General features: G+C 32.7%; 1 protein-coding gene across 1 annotated transcript; it reads right to left on the reverse strand.

Moving 5' to 3' along the window:
* Positions 1–1,527: 1,527 nt before the first annotated feature.
* Positions 1,528–21,937, reverse strand: LOC134249759 (uncharacterized). The gene is made up of 4 exons (XM_062732105.1): positions 21,851–21,937; positions 2,027–2,100; positions 1,740–1,880; positions 1,528–1,651 (listed from the first exon to the last, which is right to left on the reverse strand). The coding sequence occupies exons 1-4, from the start codon at positions 21,935–21,937 to the stop codon at positions 1,528–1,530; spliced, it is 426 nt and encodes a 141-aa protein (XP_062588089.1).
* Between the last annotated feature and the right edge of the window lie 661 nt (positions 21,938–22,598).

Below are 22,598 nucleotides of genomic sequence, written 5' to 3' on the forward strand. Positions count from 1 at the left end.
ATAATAATCAAAGAGATACTAATAAACTGAAAAAAAATTCTGTGGCGGATGGATTCGCCCTTTGTACCAGGACAGACCTGTGTCAGTCTAGAACTACAAGGCTTCGTACATGACGTTTGTCCTAATGGCGTACTTCCGGCCCTTAATCAGTTCCGATCCCTCGTGAAGGATGTCATGTTGGAAAATCAAAACTGAGCCTGAAAAGGTGGATGGATGCTATAATCAGATACTGTTTATTTACAGATTGTTGTCAAACTAAATCTTTTTGTCTTTTAAGTACTTTTCTAGGTGTGATTTAAAACACTCAGTAAAACAATTTTTTTAAAAAATGCTGAAGTTAGCATGTTTTAAAATATATCACTGTGTGAATAAAAATGTATAGAGCACTGTGATGTTTTTAAAGTCTGCTAATTTTAGCTCTTTTTAAATTTTTGTTGTAATGATCGTATTCAGACACACATTGATAAACACCAACACAAAATATACCATCCTGAAACCATATAAAAGTATATGTAGTTATACACAACAGATTGACATCATTTAAAATTTCTTTCTGTGAAAATTAGCGACATCAATCAACCAAATTTGTAAAAGATTTATTAGGACCCGACACTCCAAACCACACTTTAAGGAGATATGTTTTTTGCATAGAGCAGAATAATATCTGATTTGAATTATGCAAGTAGTTGTATAGTGTTTCGATTATTAAGAAGCCTCATCGGGGGTCACAGACATAAATCATGGTGATTGGTTTAGGTGAGACCGGATTATCTCGTCACCTATATTCTTGTGCTTGCTTAGCAATGATTGGTTGAGAATTAAATAAAGTGTTGCATTCTGGATCTCTAAGAATGGTGTTCCTATATTTTAGAATTTTTTTTTCAGACCTCCAACGCAATGGTTAAATTTAGTAATCAGTATTGTAGGTTTATGTAATGACTGTTCTTTAGTCTTTTTGATGATAAGTTTTGATCTATTTGTAATGACAGTTTCCTTGAAAATATGATCAATTTCCGAAGTAGAGTAGCCTCGCTTTGATAAGTGCGTTTTGAAGTCATTAAGTGTTGCATGTAATATTTCAGGGTCAGTGGTGTTTAAAAAAATATAAAATGTTAAAAAATGTTACCGATCCAAAAGTTGAAAAATTAAGTTACACAAGTCCTATAAATCAAGGCATAAGCTCTATGCGTATTTACTTTTCTTTTAAATAATAGGTTTAAGTAAATTACTCCAAACAGTGATTAAATTATACACTGTAATTTTATCCATCCTTCTATAGTTACATTGTACAAAAAAAATAGGAAAGATTGAGGATTTCTTTCTAAGTTGTAAAAAATATTATACTCTTATACTTTACCCGTTTTGGGTATCATCTCCACTCCGCCGACTTTCTTTCCCGAATAACTATCTAAAAATAACGTACTGCCTCCTCCAAATCCCTGCTCATTTTTTAAATAGAAAAAATATAGGAATAGAGAACTTTAAATATTCACATCAAATAATCTTCAGATCAAAACAATTTCTTTTTTAACCTGCCTGGTTAAGATATATTTGGATGGAGAGATAACTTTTGGTTCTATTGTCCTTCACTGAGGAGCCGTCAAAGTGAGGCTTGAAATATTCACCTGGATCATACCGCAAAAATATTAACCTGCTTGACAATGAAAAAAACTGATTTTAATTACTTAAAAGAGTTATAACTTATAATTTTATGGTTCTATGGTAATGGGTACACGGACCTTTCATCAATTTCTACAAGTTTCCTTCCTTTCCATTCTGCAGGTAAGAACTTCTTGATTCTACCCAGAATTCTTCCTGCTTCCTCTTTGGAGACCCAGCTATTTCTAGAACTATTTCTTACATGGCTTGCATAAATCTGCCTATTAGGTTTTGAAAGGGGAAAATTATATCAAGTCGTCACAATGCAAAAGTTTCTAGAACATTCATATCGAATGGTAAAAATTGACATTTAGTGTAAAAATAATGAATCAACGAGAGAGATTGTCTGGAAACATAAAACGTTTACCTTCCGCTGCCGACATTGCATTTGGCAAGTTCATATCCTCTCTTCTCCGAATCTATTATGTATTTGTTACACTCCTATTAAGATAAAAAAAATCAAGGTTCCTTTTTCGGGAAAGAACAATTCAGTAAATTGCTAGGCAAAGCTAATCGATAATCAAATGAATTTACGAAGCATGGTTCAAGGTGGGGTATGTCACTCGCGTTTTGCAGTAGTTAGAGTTGCGGAGTAGATAATCTACCCTTAAACTGGAACCAATGTCACAAAATTTTCAAACCTTTAAAAATAAAAAAAAGAAATAGCAACTGCTAATCAATCAGTTAAAAGCACGTACATGTATCATGTTTCCTTGTTATTAAATGTAGTGAAGCTTGTAAAACTTGGAATTGTAATTACATACTGCGACTTCATATTTTCAGTTATTTTTAGAGGTACTTTTCGTCAAGAGAATATGAAAAATCTGAAAAAAAACGTATCTAAACATCGCCGTTCATAGATTTATAGACTAAGCAGTACTAAATAGTATTTCTCCAAATATAAATTTTCAATTCTCTTGTATTCAATTGAAATATTACTGAAAAGATAAGTCCACGTTAAAAACAGATATAGACAAGTAAAATTATTTTATTTAATGTTCCGCCCTAAATTTATAACAATAAGCCTTGTATCTTTAATACATGAGAAAGTTTTGGGTTTGTCCACTTTATATCATTTAATTTCTATAAAATACTTGATTCTGATTGGTATAAAAATTCTTTTGAACCTGCATCAATAAAATCTAGAGTTCGCTTGTACTAAGCAGCCGGAACTACTTCTGCAGTCTCTACATGTATATATTTCGCGCTTCCAGATTACTTCTTGGAGGAATAATTAAATACTTTTACTTTAATAAATATATTCCTGAATTTCGAAAGCTGTCCGTTACGTTTTCGACTTGTTTTCTATTTCGTTTCTTTTTGAATTACCCCCCTTTGCTTATCAAATCAAATCGTCTGCATTACAACAATACAGTTTTGGGAACGAAGGAAAGAAATCGACATACTTTTGTTAAATGTTTGGCTTTGTGGTGTCTGGTATGAACAATAGAATTCTTAAAAAAACTTTTTTATGCTACCAAAGAGAGGAAAACCATTAATCTGTTAAATCTTAGGAAACGAATGATCGCGAAAAACGACTCTGCATGAATGAGTACAGATTCTTTTAGGATATTTAAGTAGCTTCCCTTTAAATTTACAAACTTGGATAACTTACCGGGGAAAATATACCGATGGGGATAACACAACACGTACGTTTTTCGTGTTAAAGAACTGTAAATTATTTCAGAGAATGTTGGTAATGCCACGACAATATTTGAGAACGTTTCTTCGTTTGAGCCATTTTGAATTTCAGCAACGTTAACGTTGTTGTGATGTATTCGTGCGCACTGTTTTGATACGTAAATTTCATAGAAAGGTGAAAGAAAGATTGATTTCATTAATTCAAAAGCATAATTAAATGATGAGAAATGAATGCAATGTTTTTCCTTTAATCGATGTATCAAAGAAAAATTTGAACGGAAAACTTTTTCAGTGATGAAGTTTTCCGTCCAAATTGTTTTTGATACATCGATCAAAGGAAAAAATATTACATTCATTTTTTTTTAAGTCAAGAAATCTGCCTACAGGCTACTCTTATTTAAAAAATTGTATCACTTCAATCAGCTTTTTCAAGCAAATATAAAGATTTATTATAAGTATTAATTATTAATAATATTTTGGTTTCCTTTAAAATTGAATGTCATGTTTTCAATATGCTATATTTTCTACACTTTCTGTAAAATAATTAAAACAAGATGTGTTTGTAAAATACTATGCGCCCGGCGGTAACAAAGTTCTGAAAAGCTATTTTCAGCATTAAGGTCACAGTCAAGATCTCAAGGTCATTGACCTTGGTGTCATTTGGAGGAACCTGATTAGTGGAGTTTGCATACCAAATATTAAGTCTCTATCTTTCATGATTCAAAAGTTATGGCGAATGTTAAAGTTTGCAGAAAACAGCTTTTTTTAGCATATAGGCCACAGTCAAGGTCACAAGGTCATTGATCTTGGTGTTATTGGAAATAGCTTAATTGGTGGAGTATGCATACCAAATATGAAATCTATATCTTTAATGGTCCAAATGTTATTGGGAAGGTTAATGTTCAGGACAAACCAACAAACAATCAAGCAAACAAACAGACAAACAGACAGAAAGCACAAAAACAATATACGCCCTGGATCTATCGATCCGGGCGCATAAAAAGTAACATTAAAGTGATTATGACATCATAGTGAGTGTAGCACAAGCTTAACACATGATGTCATACATCATTATTATGTACATTAAGTCGCCAGACCGAATCCCACTGCGGAGACCCACCCTTCGGATTGGAACGTGTAAATCGAGATTCCGAATCGCAGTAGGTACTGGCAAGAGAAACTTCTTTCACTGCTCAATGGCTCCGATCGCGAGTGCCTAGTATAGGCTTAAATTGGTACCCTTCATTGGAAAGTGATGGTATCTCAATATTATTAAAAGAAAAACTCAAATTGGGGCATAAAACAAATATTCAAAGTTGGAAGGACGGAAATCAATCTACAATGACAAAAAAAGCAAATAAAAATCAATTTTAATCTTAATTTTCATTTGATCTTTAGAAATAAATTTGAACTGACTTAAGAGCCAAATATGGTAAAAGTGCTTGCATTTAAGCGACACTGTGATGTACAAGGTGGAAATTTACAAATGTACAGTTTTTGCATGACCTTTTTTTTAATTTTGTTAAATTCCTTAAAGTATTAGTCTTCAGAAAATTACAGGTTTCAGAACATTAGAATTAATTTTTTAAGGAGAAAAAAAGTAAAAATCATTTAAGTATGCCCCAGACCGAAAATATTGCTCAATTCTACTTCCACCACATTGTACGCGTGTGCAGAAAAGTTGAATAAGTTTCCATAGTTACAATGGTCTCAATTAAGTACCAAGAAATGAATGTAAGCAGACCAAACAATTAAAGGCAATATTTTTAAAACATTGCTAAAACATATTTTTTACCTTGCATGCTCAAGTTGAATGTTGTTTAAAAGTTTGAGCTAAAAATAAAAAATGACGTGACCTTGACAAACACGAGGTACGGAAACAGCGAAACAGAAAATAACCCTTGTTTTTCCGGCACTTTTATCGTGCATTTTTTGCCTTGAAGTTTACTAGTCATATCTCAGTTATATACTCATAATTTTTACAAATCTTTCTCTGTTTGCTATAAATATCTTAAGAGAAAGATATGGTTTTTACTCATTTGTGTACTTTTAAAGGTTTTGTAATATTTTTGGATTTTTACTTTTTAAGCGGTTAGCTTCGCTAGCCGCTATATGGCATGTGTTGGCAACCGGAAACCTCCATAAGGCGCTACCTATCGACAACAGAAACTTCAACAAAGCCTCTACCAATGATTTGTTTCTAATACATATAACATATGTTAAATAAAACTAAGACTATCAAAACAACATAATCTTTCGGTTTTTAATTTTTATCTGATTTTGTTTGTCAATGAAATAAATTTACTGTTGTATTTTAAAATTTTATGTTTAGGAGCATTTGGTGTCGAGATTAAATTTCCGTGACGTCAGCTGCATGATGGCGATCGGGCCCTGTGACGAAATTTGAAGTCAGCATGAAGTTTAGCTGATAACATTATCAACGCGTTGGATTTAAACTTAAGGAAGAAATATATAGCGAGAAATATAATTTTGAACCCAATGCTACACGAAAACTAGTAGGCATATCCGATTTATGTGTTAAATTGAAGCCTGAGTTGAACAGGGGGTCAAAATGGCGTTGCACACCTTGTGTCTCTAAACTGTACATAGAGGGGTAGAATGTTTCGATATTTGGCTAATTTAGAAATTTACTGATAAAAATGCAGGTGGCTGTGATTAATTATAAGGCACCCCTCATGAACAATAAATATTTGATCGAATTATGCTACTGGCACAGAAAGGACAGGTTAATTACTGGCTTGAAGGTTAGTACAGACTGCAAAACATCGGAGAATCTCTCGATCGAGTTTCATTTTCCTTGCCAAAATATTTAGCCATCCCTTTAATAAACTTAAGTAATACTTGTACATGAAGAAAGCTTTATATATGAAAAAACTGAATACATCTGCAGGGCTCTCCATCATTTGAAATTTTACTGTGTTGCAGAGTTTACGTGAAGCACTAAATTTTTGCGCTATTTTCGAGATCAAATTCGCAACTGAATTACTTTTCATTAAACTTATATACATGTAGGAACATATGCGCACACTTTTTAAAATAAATCACTATTTCGATGTACAAATATTTTCGTCATACATATTGATCAAAGTAAAAACACGTGCTATGAAAAGCAGGGGAAATTCTGATCGATACAATTAAACTAATTACCACTTTTGAAAGTAAGTTTGTTGTACTTTTTTGTCAGTTTTTTTTTTTATCAAATTACCGAATTGCAAAGGAAAAAATAGGGAAACTTCAGGAAAGGATGATATTCTTACGAGTTCTTTAAAAATGTGTCGCATGCATAACATTTTAATCGTTACTGTGTCGTAAAAAATTTTGCTGTGTCGGGAGCAACATAGTAAAACAGCTCATGGAGAACCCTGCATCTGTAAGCTGTACAGTTATATATTACTTCCATAATGAAACGTTTGTTTCCCCTTTTTTTCAATTGAAATTATTTAAAAGATGATGAAAGCTTTGTTTCCAGGGATAAATTCTGTACTCAGTCTTATCATTACAAACGATTATAAACGTCACATTATTTAAATATAATTTGCCAAATACTCAGTTTATGTTCGTTTATATATATCGTGCTTACAAGACTCTTTTTTGAATTATTGTCATGTACCATTTACTAATTCGAACAATTATTGTATTTAAAGTCAATAGTGTACATTTCTTAAAACTTTACTATCTTGTTTACTTGTCTTTCTTCCTGTGAGAGAAATAGTTCATAATTTTAATAAACAGATGTACTCAGTATCTGTATCAAAATACAGAATGAATAGTGATCGGTCTCAAATGAAAAACGTATCCTTGAAAGTTCCGTTGCCTAGGAGAAATAAGCATCCCCAATAACGGGTCACGCCTGCTGACCCGCAGTGAGACTACAAAATTGAAGCCCTCCGAAATTAAATTAATTTACAAATTCTCTGCTAGTCCATCCGTTTTTCTCAGACTAGCCAGCTAAAGATTTATGTACAGAACTCCAAATATTTTAATCTTAAGAATTTGAATTATCATTACCGTCTTCCTTGGAAGACGGTATTGTATAGTTGAAGTTTTTTTACAGTCGTCGGACTATGCACTTCCTCTCTTTTGTGATTGGTAGAAATTGCATGATAACAAAATTTTTAATTATTTCATTGGTTGAAACGCTGTTCAAGGTAAGGGAGATATTTTTCTGATGATACATTTTTTGTACAATTCCAATCTTTAAAAAAATGACAAAACGAACAACAAAATCATCAGTAATTAATTCTTAATAACATAGCGTTTTTACTGTTTTATAGTGATAAAAGTGTTTTATAGTGATAATTAAAAAGGTCTCTTAAATTTCATTATAAATAAAATTTGATAGTTATTGCTTGCAGGCTTTACAGTTTTTTTATTATTCTTTTCCCCTTTCTTGTTTGAAGAGTGAATGGGAATCAGCCGAGGTTTGCCGAAAGCTCTCGTCCAGTCAACGTTTATGGAGATGACCGAGCGACAACCGTGGTAGGGCTAATGCCCATAAAAAAAGCTTATTTAGAAATACAAAATCAGGAAATTCAAAAGAAGTATAGATCTGTTTACTATTTAAAATTGTTGCTACAGACGGTAAGCTTTTTTGTAATGCTCTACTTGTTTTATTTTCTTTTTGAGTAGGCTTTACAGTTACCTAATTTCAGAGTCAATAGAGCATGAAAGACAATTAAATTTGCAACATCAACATTTTTTTTCGTTCTGAGCACACTTCGACGCCACCAATGAAGACAATTAGGAAGAAATTTTTGAAATTGAACTTCCTGTCTTTAAAACTGAAAATCTCAGGTTGATAATTTGAAACATACATTTGTGACATCAGTCTGATGTTATTTGTTTTTCCATTTAGTTAAGTACTACAAAAGTCAGTGTGTCTGCTTCTTCGCTGATGACATTTGACAAAGATATGCATGCTTACTTTAATATCATCACTGAATGCATTTTTTGTTATTCTACACTGTACAGTCAAATTCCATGAAAGCATGCTAACCGCTTTTCAGTACTTTCAGTACTTTGATTTAATATACCAAAAAACTATATCGATTCTTCATTTAGAGTAGAATTTCAAATTGTGTATAAAGTTAAAAGTCATAAGTTTTTAAGCTGTCGATTTTGGTATTTTGGTCAAATTTCAAATTGTCTTAAAGTTCTGTGGAATTTTTGAGTATCCACATATCATTCACACAACTTTTTGCATATGTAAATGCACAGTACTCTTGAAGTTTAAGCTTCACTTTTGAGATATATAAAGAAAGAAGCTTTGTTGAACATTTACTTGAAATTGCAATGTATTAACATGCACAAAAATTTGATATATAATGTTTGATACATACTGTTTCACCTTTTTAATTAAAGTTGGGATATCAAATTAGGTCTGTGCATTTCCTTAAATTTATTCCCCCACTTCATGTCAGTCTGCCCGTCTATTGCGCTTTTGGGAGTCCATCTCTTATCCAAAACTCCTGTCTTACATGTACCATTAAATGAAATTTAATGCGACTTCACAGAATCTTTATCAAATGATGCCCCTGTGACTTAATTTACTTTTTGGTCGGACTCATTTTTTGGGTTTTACATAGCAAATCATGGATACTGTCATCATATTCGTAAGGGAAGTGGAAGATTCATTAAAATTGTCTATTTTGATAAAAAATAATCTTCTCCCCAAAATCTTTTTTTTTTTTGGAAAAAGCACAATCACCCCCTTTCTCTGGTAATTTTCTACATTTAACTTACAGAACAAAAATATTACATCATAAATCCAAATACAATTGTAGGTTTTTTTTATATTGTTATAAGAGTCCATTTCTTATTTATCCTCGTTCACATGTGTGGATCTCGAAGGGATGGAAGAAAGTGTCCAGAACCTCCCGAATTTGCAGATTATTTAACATTTTAATGTACTGAAATAGAGGCGATGTTAATTATTATTCTAGGTATCTGGGACAAGTAAATAATTCTAGGTATCTGGGACAAGTGAAGTCCCCAGTGAATCTAAAACGCAACCTCAAGTCGCATAGACAAGAGATTATTAAATGGGGAAAATATACATTTATTATATCGATGTAATACGGTGATAATTACACAGTTATGTTCAAGAAATGAATTATTCCGTAAAAATATTTTTTTTCTCAGACAAACATTAATGCAGAAGACATCTATCTTTATTTTTTTTTCACAATTTCGTTTGATAGAGTAAATCATCCTCTGAGATAATCTGAGCACACGTAAAGAAAATATAGGATAACAATATACATGTACATTTTTTCATTTCCAGCAGTAACGTACATTTTTATGAAAAAACGAAATAAAGTCCAACAGTAACTTAATTTTAAAGACAAAGATCAAACAATACTGCAGAGAATTTATGTAATAAAACCTTTGTAGTCTATTTTTCGACTCTCTCTCTCTCTCTCTCTCTCTCTCTCTCTCTGTCTGCGTACTTGAAAAACGGTACATCAAGTTTAAGCTGCAGATTGTAAAGATTATAATTGTATGAACCTGCAGTTTAGTATTCGAATTTTTTTTATGAACCTTTGTGCCATTTTAATCAATAAACATAAACAATATTATAATGAATAATTTGAATTGCAAAAAAATAATGGACTTAGAAAGGATTGTCTTACGTACGTGTACCTTAATAGTTAGATGTGTAAAAATTATTACTTGATTCAATATGTGTACATACCACATATGTAAACTTTTTATACATCATTTTTGCTAGCAAATCTTATCAATATCAGAGTATGTTTACAGTACGGTCAACGCGGATTAGGCATTAAACCGCGCTCCCCCCGCGGTGTTTTGATCCTTTCCGCGATACACCCCCGCGGTTATTTCATCGCGGTCCTACCTGTAGCCAGGTATGGACCGCGGCGGTGTGACTTACCGTTGACTGGCACATCGGATTGATCTTACCTGTACGGCCGTATAAATCTATAACTGCATATTGTTCGGTCTGTAAAATTGCAGGTTTTGAGTAAAAAAAAAATGGTGCTGTTAAAAATATCATACAGTGATACATAAACGTACTACCCGAAGAATTTCAAAAAAAAAAAAAAATAGCGCATGATTGTTTTCCCAAATTATTCTGATGTTTGATAAATGTAAGTTTTTAAAACAGGTTTAAAAAAAAATAAATTATATCCTCAGCATAAGCATAAACTTTATTTCTCTAAATCAATGACTATATACCGTATATCACTTTTACAATGAAACGCATAGTATATGTTTCGATAAATATTCGATAAATGGAAGATCTAGATATTCTGAAACATGTTTATAGGCAATGTGCAGTAAATCTCTCTCTCTCTCTCTCGTATTATTATTATTTGTGTTTTTTTAAAATCGGCAAAATTCACTTTAAACTGCAGCGCATTTCCGCTTGAAAGCATACTTGTAAGTACGAACAATGTTCATGAGAAAAGCGTGTTAAATGAAAACACTGAGTAGTAGAAATATTTGTATGCATTTTAAAGTGTTACTTAATGAACTCTTAATGTGCAAATACAATAAGAAAAAAACTTTTTTAAAAAAATTCCGCATAATAATAGTATACAGATGAAACGGGGTGCTTTGATGTGCATACCGTTGTGCATAATAAATTGATGTATCGTCCTTTTACAATACATGCATACATATGTAAAGGAATTAATATTATTTCTACCATTTACATGTACACCTCTATAGCCACCCCTGTCAACGTATGGGATTAACTACGCAATGAAATACATGTACATGTAGCTTGTCGTAATTTTTGAGGGACATGTACACAGTACATGTAGGACAGCGTTAACATTCCTATTTTTTGTATTTGTAGAAGACCGACATGTATACAGGGAAAGTCATTAAGATCAGGGGGGGATTATAATCATGATAATCTAGCCGGTTTATGAGTTTATATTTTAAAACTGTCAAAATGTTGCGAAAATCCAAATCCTTTGTCTTTCACAAAGGTGTTAAATTATACCCAGTACAGTGTCACTGTGAGACAGGAAATCCCTCACCGCTTGAACGCGCACAATACACAGGAATCCACCAGTTACTAAGGAGACCACGATTAGTCCGTGCAGCTACTTGTACACTGTGTATACATGTACTAGATTGATCGAGGACAAAAAATTACTTACCAATGCAAAATGCACAAAAAATGTTGTTCCGATATTGTTTGTGGTGTAAATGAATTTCTTTTTCAGTAATTTTTTATTTACGCGATGTAAACAATGGTAAATAGTCCTTGAAAGAATTTTGCAGGAATAAGCTTGGTAGTTTTTTTTTTTTTTTTTTTTTTTTTGCACTGTTTTCGTTGAATTTTCATACATGAATACATTATTTTCTAAATCAACTTAGGCCTTAGCTATTTTCTAAATCAATTCATCTACTGATATTGGGAAAATAACCCCCCATCCAAAGTTGTGATTGTGCTGAGTTTTGTGTAAGACACATTAAGTGTCCCAGTAAATAAAGGGAGAAGGGGGGTGATTGTTATATCAAAATTAACTTTTTACACGAAAGTAATCATGGTAATCTGCATATCTTAAATTTAAATAATTAATTCAAATATGTTTTAAATTATATGATCAATGTAAATGTCATTGTGAAGTATGTATGACAGATGAATTTTACTGACCCGTTTTCGGGCACGCACGTGTACACCAGGGGTAGGGCTGGTGCAGGGGATCGCACCTTGTCCAGTGTACTGCTGTGAGGACCAAGTATGCGTACCAGGTCTAGCTCTAGACAGTATGTAATTTTATTTTATCTCCTACGGATTGGTAGGTGTCGCATAATATTCGTTCCGGGTATTTCACGTTCCGGCCGGAACCTTAAAATCATAATATTGGTTCCGGATTTTACTGTAATATAGGTTCCGGCCATGAGTTCAATCTTCGAATCGCGGTATCTGTCCAGATTTCATTCCACATTGAGTCATGGAATTAGTGGGGGTTTTTCTTGAGGTTTTAGCATCGCGCAGCGACATTCTATTTTCGTGCGTCGCGCAATGTTTTGTACTTAGCAATTTTAAAAAATAGATGAATAAATAGCCTGATGATACTCTTTCTGATACATATGACTTTGGTCCCATTATAAGGCTTTGTTTATCTTATGTATACAAATCGGTTATCTACAACTCAGTTCCTTTTGTTTATTTAGTGCATGCCAGGTGTGAATCTCTCGCTTTGAACAATGCACACAAACCCGTAAAGACAGGTTAAGAGCATGGTTAGGAGATAAACAATTTAAGACCGGGTTTACGAAAGACTAACATTTAAAGAAACACAATGTCAAAGAATTAATTAATTGATAATTTTTTTATTTCAGAATTCGATAAAAGTAAAGAACAAATATTGATAATTATATACATGTATTTACGGAATTAAATTCTCTGTTCAAATGATATTATACGTGTTGACAAGTCGAGGCTCAAACACGGCTTCCATTCCTCATAATTAAAGATTTTTTTTTCATAATTAGATATTATTGATGAAAAGGCATGATATATGGTTTATATTCCATTTGAAATATGTATATGATTCACTGTTGAAGAATGTTACGTATATGGTTTATTTTCTTCTAAATTAATCTTCATACTACATGTACATATTGTAGGTACAGTACATGTAGTTCATGATGATGTGATTTATTCTGTAATGAAATAAACATGAAAACATAAGAATACGAGTATGGTTTATTCCCTTTAATACCAAAAAGCCAAGCACGTGTAGTTAATGAAAATGATAATTTTTTTAATCGTCGGAAGAAAAAAAAACAGTAATTGAGATATGAAAAGTAAAGACAATATATGTTGACTAGCTCGGCTTTTTATTTAATACGATCAAAAAAAATATATATTTTTTTTCTTTTCTTTTCTTTCGTCTTTTTTTTTTTTTTTTTTTTTTGCTATCTGTTTGTTTTAAAGGAATTAAAATGCACATTAGTGTTACCTCGAGGAATGTCCTAACCACCAAACGCTTAAGATATGTGGTAAAAATAATTATTTCTGCATGGGTGTTTGAATACATAAAACACGATGAAGTTGGTAAAAATATGATCGTTTTATACATGCCATTCATAGGCATCGGAACCGGAGGGGGTGGGAGTAGGGAGGCTTAGCCCCCACTTTTTTTGCAAAAATAGGCATAATATAGACATCGTACATTGGGGCGTAGGTTTACCCCCCCCCCCCCCCCCCCCCCCCCACACACACACACACACTTTTTCAACCGACACGTTGTAGTGAGTTTAAAAAAGGGTAAATGGTAGTGTTTGGAAAAAATACTGGCACTGGAAGAAGTTCTATCATACCCCCCCCCCCAACCCCAACCCCCACGAAATAGAATTTTCGTGTTTAGACAATTGACACATTTTCCTTTTTTGCTTGTCGATTTTTTTTCTTTCACTTAAGCCCTCCCCCCCCCCCCCCCTTTCAATTTGCTTCTGACGCCAATGTCATTATATTGAAATAATCTCAACTGCTTCGGAGAAAAAATATTAAATAAATACATGAAGGTTAAAAAAAATGTACATTTACACAGGTACATGTAGGTTAAAGGTAAACTGCAATAATGTTCATGTAGCTGCGCTACGTGTTTTAAAAATCTCACCTCTTCTCCAATTTAAAAGAAAATGGAGATTATATTTCAACAGCCCCACAAAATGAAAAGTTGTTTATCAATATTCCAACATTTTGTTATGGGGGAGTTTCAATTATAACAGTTGCAAAAATGTAAAAGTTTTGTTTAATTTTTATTCATTAATTTGCAAAACATGGAATAGAGTTCTATTTATTTTTTTGGAGCATCACTGTTGTAAAATTACGTAGCAGGATCATGGCATATTGTAGTAGCTGCAGATCTGTAGCTCTCCGAAAATAATAGATCTGTAGCTCTCCGAAAAAAAATATATTGATAGAACGGAGAGCTACAGTGCCACTCATTGAAAAAACTGTATATTTATTGCGCACAAAAAGGTGCGCTCAGTTCTTGATTAATTCTTCCAAATTCTTACTTCAATTGAAAATAAGGAAAGATTTCAAAAAATTTCTTTTTCTTTATCTTCTATCAAGTACTCTCGTAGTTGACATCCGAACGAAGCATATTGGACCGAATTATCTTTGAAACCAAAATGGAAGTATAAATAAGTGAAATGTTCGATGATTACAATATCAGGGTCAGGAGGAATATTAACAACAACTATGGGGAATGTTTGGTTGTGGAAACAGCGAAAGAATATGTTAGGAACACACGGTTGGTAATATTTTGAGATTATTGTTTTAAAAACATAGAGAGATAAATCGAGAACCAAGCGCACTTTTTTGTGCGCAATAAATATACATTTTTTTCAATGGGTGGCACTGTAGCTCTCCGGTCTATCAATATATTTTTTTTCGGAGAGCTACAGATCTGCAGCTGAGATTGTAGATGCTTGTCTGCACAAATCGTGGCAATTGAAGGTAAGACGGGACCACAATTTATAGGGAATAAAATTATATTTTTTAATTAAAAATATTATACATGCAGAACAAAATGGATCCGTAGAACCAACTGGGATAGCGGAAACAAGTGTCTAAGGGGAGTGATTTTTGGGAAAACAGAAGCTAACATGGAAATACAAGTGTAAAGAAAGAATGTTTTAAAATGTTCTCAATAATACCCAAGGTCATGCAAACATGATTTATAAAACAAGCTAATTCAGAGAATCTATGTCCCCCGCATTACGGAAAAGAAGAGCATGCACGAACCGAAGGGGGGGGGGTTAAGACGGGTGTGTGTTAGGGAGTTATGGTATGACATTTTATTGCAAAATCGTAAACGCTTCTTGAGATATCGTCCATGGCCAGAAATGAAAGTTTTACACCCAGAAAGAATATACAAATACATGTATATGAATTAACGATGTTGACCTTTGAAATTTTGACCTCAAACCCAATAGTTTAGAGGCCTTCCTCATAATTAGGACATAGGTGGTTGTGGTATAAAATTCCGCTCAAAGGCTACTCTCCATAGATATCGCGTGGAAACGAAAATGTTAAAAATAATTTATGAATTCATTACCTTGACCATTGACCTCAAAATCTTTAAGGCTTTCTTTAGGCCATAGGAGGTTTTTAAAATTTCTTTTCTATAGCTCAAAGGTTTTTTGTCTGTATACCTGTATTTCGGGCTGTCTGTCTGTCTTTTCCAATCTTTGACTATGATAACTCAGACTGGAACCCAAATTATGGTCATATTTCTGGGTGACTATTACTGAGAGTTATTTTAAAAATCTTTTGCTATTTTGAAGTTTTTTTTCCACTTTGTGTCGAAAATAAGTTAGCCCGGAACCAAAATTATGATCATATTTAACGTTCCGGGTTAGCATTACTGCGTGCATTTTCAACTATTTTTTTGCTACTTTGATGTTTCTATTCCAATTAATGACGAAAATAAGTTAGCCCGGAACCAAAATTATGATCATATTTAACGTTCCGGGTTAGCATCACTGGGCGCATTTTCAACTATTTTTGCTACTTTGAAGTTCCTTTTCCACATTATGACGAAGATATGTTAGCTCTGAGCCAAAATTATGATCATATTTAACGTTCCGGATAATCGTTACTGGGCGCAATTTTAACTATTTTGCTATTTTGAAGTTCTCTTTCCTTTTTATGACGAAGATAAGTTAGCACGGAACCAAAATTATATGATCATATTTAACGTTCCGGGTTTGTTAGCATTACTGAGTGCATTTTCAACTATTTTTGCTACTTTGATGTTTCTTTTCCACTAAATGACGAAAATACGTTAGCCCGGAACCAAAACTTATGGTCATAATAAACGTTCCGGGTTGCAATTACTGAAAGATATTTCATATATATTAGCTACTTAGTTGTTTGTTTTCCAGTTTTTGAGGAAGCCAAGTTAGCCCGGAACCAAAAATTATGCTCATAATAAACGTTCCGGGTTGCAATTACTGACCCTGAAAGATATTTCATATATTTTAGCTACTTAGTTGTTTGTTTTCCAGTTTTTGAGGAAGCCAAGTTAGCCCGGAACCAAAAATTATGCTCATAATAAACGTTCCGGGTTGCAATTACTGAAAGATATTTCATATATTTTAGCCACTTAGTTGTTTCTTTTCCATTTTGTTACGAAGCTAAGTTAGCCCGGAACCAAAAATTATGGTCATAATAAACGTTCCGGGTTGCAATTACTGAAAGATATTTCATATATTTTAGCAATTAGTTGTTTGTTTTCCAGTTTTTGAGGAAGCCAAGTTAGCCCGGAACCAAAAATTATGCTCATAATAAACGTTCCGGGTTGCAATTACTGACCCTGAAAGATATTTCATATATTTTAGCTACTTAGTTGTTTGTTTTCCAGTTTTTGAGGAAGCCAAGTTAGCCCGGAACCAAAAATTATGCTCATAATAAACGTTCCGGGTTGCAATTACTGAAAGATATTTCATATATTTTAGCCACTTAGTTGTTTCTTTTCCATTTTGTTACGAAGCTAAGTTAGCCCGGAACCAAAAATTATGGTCATAATAAACGTTCCGGGTTGCAATTACTGAAAGATATTTCATATATTTTAGCTACTTAGTTGTTTGTTTTCCAGTTTTTGACAAAGCCAAGTTAGCCCAGAACCAAGATTCATGGTCATGATTAACGTTCTGGGGTGTAATTACTGAAAGATATTTCATATATTTTTGCTACTTAGTTGTTTCTTTTCCATTTTGTTACGAAGCTAAGTTAGTCCGGAACCAAAAATTATGCTCATAATAAACGTTCCGGGTTGCAATTACTGAACTTCCTACTTCAAGTTACCATCACGTGTAGATGTAGAAGGGGCGGGGGTGTTAGCTCCCCCTTAGTCACTTAAAGAATTTAGTTAAAACAATCGAATTAAATTTTGATCCACTCGCATACTCGCTTCCCTTAGTGTAGCTACTAGCGAGTATGCAAGCAAATCTAGCATCTAAAACCATATTCGAATACATGTTTTGTATAATCATATATGTGACCCCCCTCCCCCCTACAAAATCAGGTTTGGAGACGATTAAAGTTTTTATTTTCCTTATTTATTAAGAACATTTCTGAGTTAGTACTTCTTTATTGGGTGTATCCCTATTCCTTTTTTTAGAAGCATGTTTTAATTTAAGACTGACATGTTTAAGTATTTTTTTAAAATTCATTTGAATCGATTTCTATTGCATACATATATCTTTAGCAGATTAGTCCATTTTTATCCAAGTTTTGTGTAAAAAAAAAAAAAGAGATTAATATAATAGAGTTATTTGTGTACAATCTAGTTTACATTTAGCAGAAACAGAAAAACGGAGCTACATGACAATATACAAGTAACTTTTCTTTCCATAGTTGTTTGTATTATTGGATAAGTATTTTAGAAAAGATATAAGGCATACATGTAACATCTTTTCTTGTTCTTTGTCCAAGTTGATCAACAAACTCTCTCTCTCTCTCTCTCTCTCTCTTCCACGAAGAGGAAGTCACCTCTATAAACTTTCTTTAATTTTTTGAATATGTGTTGTTTCTCTGCTGTTTTTATTATTTACATCGGCTTAAACCAATAAATGCAGCAGATTGGTTTAGATCTTTTGAATGTATCCCCCCCCCCCCATCCCGCCGTTTTTGTCCCAATAAAAAACAATAAATTGTATATTTTTATCTACTTGGAAAGGGCTTGAATAAATCTTTTTTGATGTTTTAATCTTTAAATGCATACATGTCAATGAGCGCATTCTTATTAACTGTTCTCTCCATTTCTATTTGTACAGGTATATACATATATTCACACGGTATGATGTTCATAAATGGATTTAGTTCATTAAAGAAATCATTAATTTACAGTAAATAGTTGATTTATTTACACAAAAAACATTCTTAATTGTTTTCCTGACACCAGCGTTTCTTAAAATCACCTAAGATATGACAATGTCCGCAGTCATCTTAAAGTTAGGACTAAGATTAGGAGGTCTCCTAAGATAGGATAGCTTCGATGGCCTCACTTAAGACTAAGATATGTCGTAAGTTCGTCTTAAGAGATGTCTTAGTCCTAAGATAGCTTCATAAGCATTCCTGCAGGTTTTCATTTTAAATTAAGATTTTACATTCCCATCGAGTTCTAGAGCGGAAATACACGTTTTATTAGAATTAAAGAGAAACCTTTTCTTTTTTTCCAAATAACTATAGTTTTTGAAAGTTCGTAAAAAATCTATTATATCTATAGGAAAAGTCATTCAAAGATGTCTTTTGAAAAATCAGGTAGGCGATAGAACAAACGTTCGCGGTTGCCTTCCCCACTAAGACTCCTTTGTTTGTTGAACACATTCAACAAATTGTTAATTAAAATATAGAAAATTTTATACCAAGCAAATCAAGTTTTTTGTCAACTGTTCACTGCAGGGGAAGGGGTGGGGTGGGGTGGGGGGGGGGGGGGGGGGTGAGTGAGCAGACTTCACAATGCTATTCATATAAATAGTAAAATACAGATCTGTGTCTGTAATACATTTCTTCTTGAGTGTTATTTTTACTAATGAATACAAATGTACTTAAACTTACGTGCATAAATAAAAATGAGTTGAATTTTATTCAAACGTTTTTAGCCGTGTCATTGAAACATTTCCAAGTTGATCATGTGCATGTTTTGTTGACATATAACATTAAAATTTAAAAAAAAAAAAAAAAAAAAAAAAAACTTCACCTGACGAAGAAAAATAATCAACAAACGGGAAACACTTTTCCTTCGTATTAAATGCTTAAATTATAAATTCCCTTTTTAGATCCGGCATGCACTCGTTTCCCATTATGTTCTTGTATTTTAATTTATTTTATATTTGGTTTAAAAAACGCAACTACATGTATGGGTGTTTAAAAACTTGTAAGGAAATTAAAATATTATACCTAATAATTAAAGTATTTTATGGTAAATATAATTAATCTATCACCATTATCATCTGATCAGGGTGGTCATGTGTGCTTACGGCGATTCGCAAGACTGAGCAATTATTCGTATCGATAGAAGCCAAGTCTATCGTAAAACAGCACGATGGGGGGTATATCAATGTAAACAAGTTTCACACCTTCTTTTGTTTACAAAGAATCAAAATAATCAACTGGAATTTCATGGATTAATATAATATTTAAATCAGAGACATCAATAAATATATAATGTCTCTGGTAAAAAGACCGCATATTCTGACTTGAAAATGTAAACACATACATGTATGTATGTCTTACGATTAAATCCTGCTGTATCATATACGAAAGTATAAAAGAAAGAAGAAAATTAAAATTAACAGCCAATATTAAATATAAATAGAGAGTTTAATAGGGTGCTTGGTTGCCCGGAACGTTTTTTACGGCCGGAACCAATCTTACACGGGCCGGAACGTTTATTATGGCCCGGAACCAATATTATAGGTATTTAGCGTTCCGGCCGGAACGCCAAGTTACCCGGAACGTATATTATGCGACAGTAGGCCATCAAATTACACACGCATACACACCCTACTGATTTCAAGAACATTGCCCCAGAATAAAGGAATGAAACTTAACAGACGACTCGGAGAATGCTGGTTACATAAAATCTTCTGCGTATTGTACTCCTATATTTGAAGATTAATAATTTTAAAGCACTTTCATCATTTATGAAAAATTAATATGAAAAATTAATATTGAATATCATGAATAACACACGGGGTGTTTTATCTTGCATTGTCGTATAAATATATCACATACAGTAATTTATATCGAAAGTTGTGGATCTAAATAGAATGAACACATATTAAAAAAGTAATTCAAGAATTAGTAAACGCTGTTTGAAAATTGCTTTGATGATTTTTATAATTATTTAGATAAATGAGGGTGTATTTCTTTGAAAAATTAATTTTTATTTTGTACTTCAAATATTTCAGCTTCTATAAATTTTAAAATGTCATTAATTTCGTTTTATTTTGTTAAATGGTTGATATTTTCAAAGGGAGGTAACTCGCGTTTTAGACCAAGACTGTTTCTCACCTGTAATCGCTAAGATGCACCGCGACGGTGTGATTTACCTGGATTACTGAACCGCGGGGGCACGCGGTTTTTACCTGAGACACCTGTACTAACCGCGATGAGATTCACACCGCGGGGGTGTGCGGTAAATGCCTAAACCGCGTTGACTGTACTGTACATATGTAAACTGTTTGCATTTTATACATTATTTTTGCCTGCAAGTATACATTTCTTATAAAAATAATTTTAAAAAAATCTTATTATGTCTCAAACTTAATTACTAATATTTTTTTCAATAGAGTCAGTATGTATCGAATTATGCAATTTATTATCAAAGGTAAAGGCATTAACCTGTTTCAATTTCGGTAATGGGGGGGGAGGCTTTGATCAAAATTCCAAAACATATAGTTTAGCTTAATTCAGAAATACATGTACATGCACATGTACATGCAATCATTTTCTTACTTTCCAATTATGACTTATATCATTGAAATGTTGTAAAAACTAAAATTGATTTCTTGTAAGAATGATGCATATCTCCTAATCTCCTACAATACCCTATCAATCCATGCATTAATCCGTGCAAGTATTCATTAATCTATAATTTGTTTTATTCTGTACTTTGACGCACTTCAATATTACATTATATATGTTTGAGCACAGTGGACAATGTTTTTGCACCTGCGTAATGCTGCGTTGTCAAGGACTTAGTCCTGCGACTAAGAGTATATTTTACGACTAGACTTACGCCACTTGGTTAAACACAAATTACGCCCGACTAAATTTTGGCGTAAATCCCGGAAGTACGCCTAAGTTAAGGCTTAAATCTACGACCTCTGATGAAACGGGCCCCTGGTGTTTAAAAGAAAGAGACATTGCATAGTGGAAACACTGAACATATTTATTTCCGCTTAAATAGATTTCATTTAAAACATGATAAATAGCGTGCACCTTACTTATTAGACAATAGCTTCGTTATTTTAAGAGCGTGGTGTGGATTTTTACCCTAAAATTTGATTTCTAGACATTATATTTTTTTCCCTTTCTTGAAACGCCATAAATCGATCACCTCTAAGAATTTTATTTTACCACATAAGAATTCAAAGCCTGAATTCTAAAGTAAATCTCTTTGATTTTGAGGTCAAAAAGTCAAAAAAGAAGGTAAGATATTCATTAATTCTCGAGATATCGCTTGGAGAATTAAGTGTTACAGACAGAAATACTAAAAGTGGTGTACAAAAAGGAGCAAACATCTGCTCATATGAGACAAATTATGAAGAATTAAACATTTTTTTTTTCATATTCTTCTTTGATAAATGGATGCAACTTCATTGATGAATAATTTCAATCTTTTTGAGATGCATTGATTTGTGGAGATTTTACATAAAGTTTACATGTATATTTATATATGATAGTTTGTAATGATTTTAAGAGCAATGTCAAAGAAAATGGATATTTGAAATTGAATTTCCTTTCAAAAATAATTCAGGACAACCTTGATTGTTTGCCAACTTCTTAATGACTTACCTCCTCCGTAAACACATTATGAAGAACAAAGGCTAGTTTTTCTTTAGAGATGTCGGGTAATTTGAGGTCCTCTTTGGCTATTTCCATAATCTTATGAGAAAGCCCTGCGAAAGAATGATTTTGTACATACAGTAAAACTTCTCTAAACCGGCCAGCTGCCGGACTGATTAAAATGGCCGGACTAGAGGGTGGCCGGTTTCCTGAGAATCTAACATACTGAAGAATTCAAAAAAATTGTGACAGATGCTAGGAAAAATATATAATTGGTGTCAGTCATAATTATCTGTCGACTTTTATTTATTATCGGCAGACACGTAATGTATTCTAAAGGTTTTTAAAAAAAGCAATTATTATAATTGAGGATAAATTCGACATAAGTGCTGATTTTTATTTTTAAAAAAATCAAAAAAAGAACATAAAAAAACATGGAAAGTTACTTTTATAAACCGGTGCAAAGAAATAAACCATACCCTTTACCTTAACTAGACTATACATGTATACAGTATCCATGTACTGCATGTATCTTTCTATCGCTTACGTCATTAAAAATGTGTCAGTGAAAAGTAGGTAATTAAAACATTTCTCAGAAAAACTTCTCTTATTTTAAAATATGAAATGTATATTTTGATAATCATTTTATTTGATTTTCTTTTTTAGCATTTTTTAACAGTGTCCAATTCTAAGGCCTCTTATGTGTATTTAAAAAGATGATGCAATATGGCGTGCGATAATTTGTTGATTCTTTCTG

This window comes from Saccostrea cucullata, unplaced genomic scaffold (genome assembly GCF_032062105.1).
Source record: "Saccostrea cucullata isolate Sc308-1 unplaced genomic scaffold, CSIRO_AGI_Scuc_v1 ctg3205, whole genome shotgun sequence".
Lineage (NCBI taxonomy): Eukaryota > Metazoa > Mollusca > Bivalvia > Ostreida > Ostreidae > Saccostrea > Saccostrea cuccullata.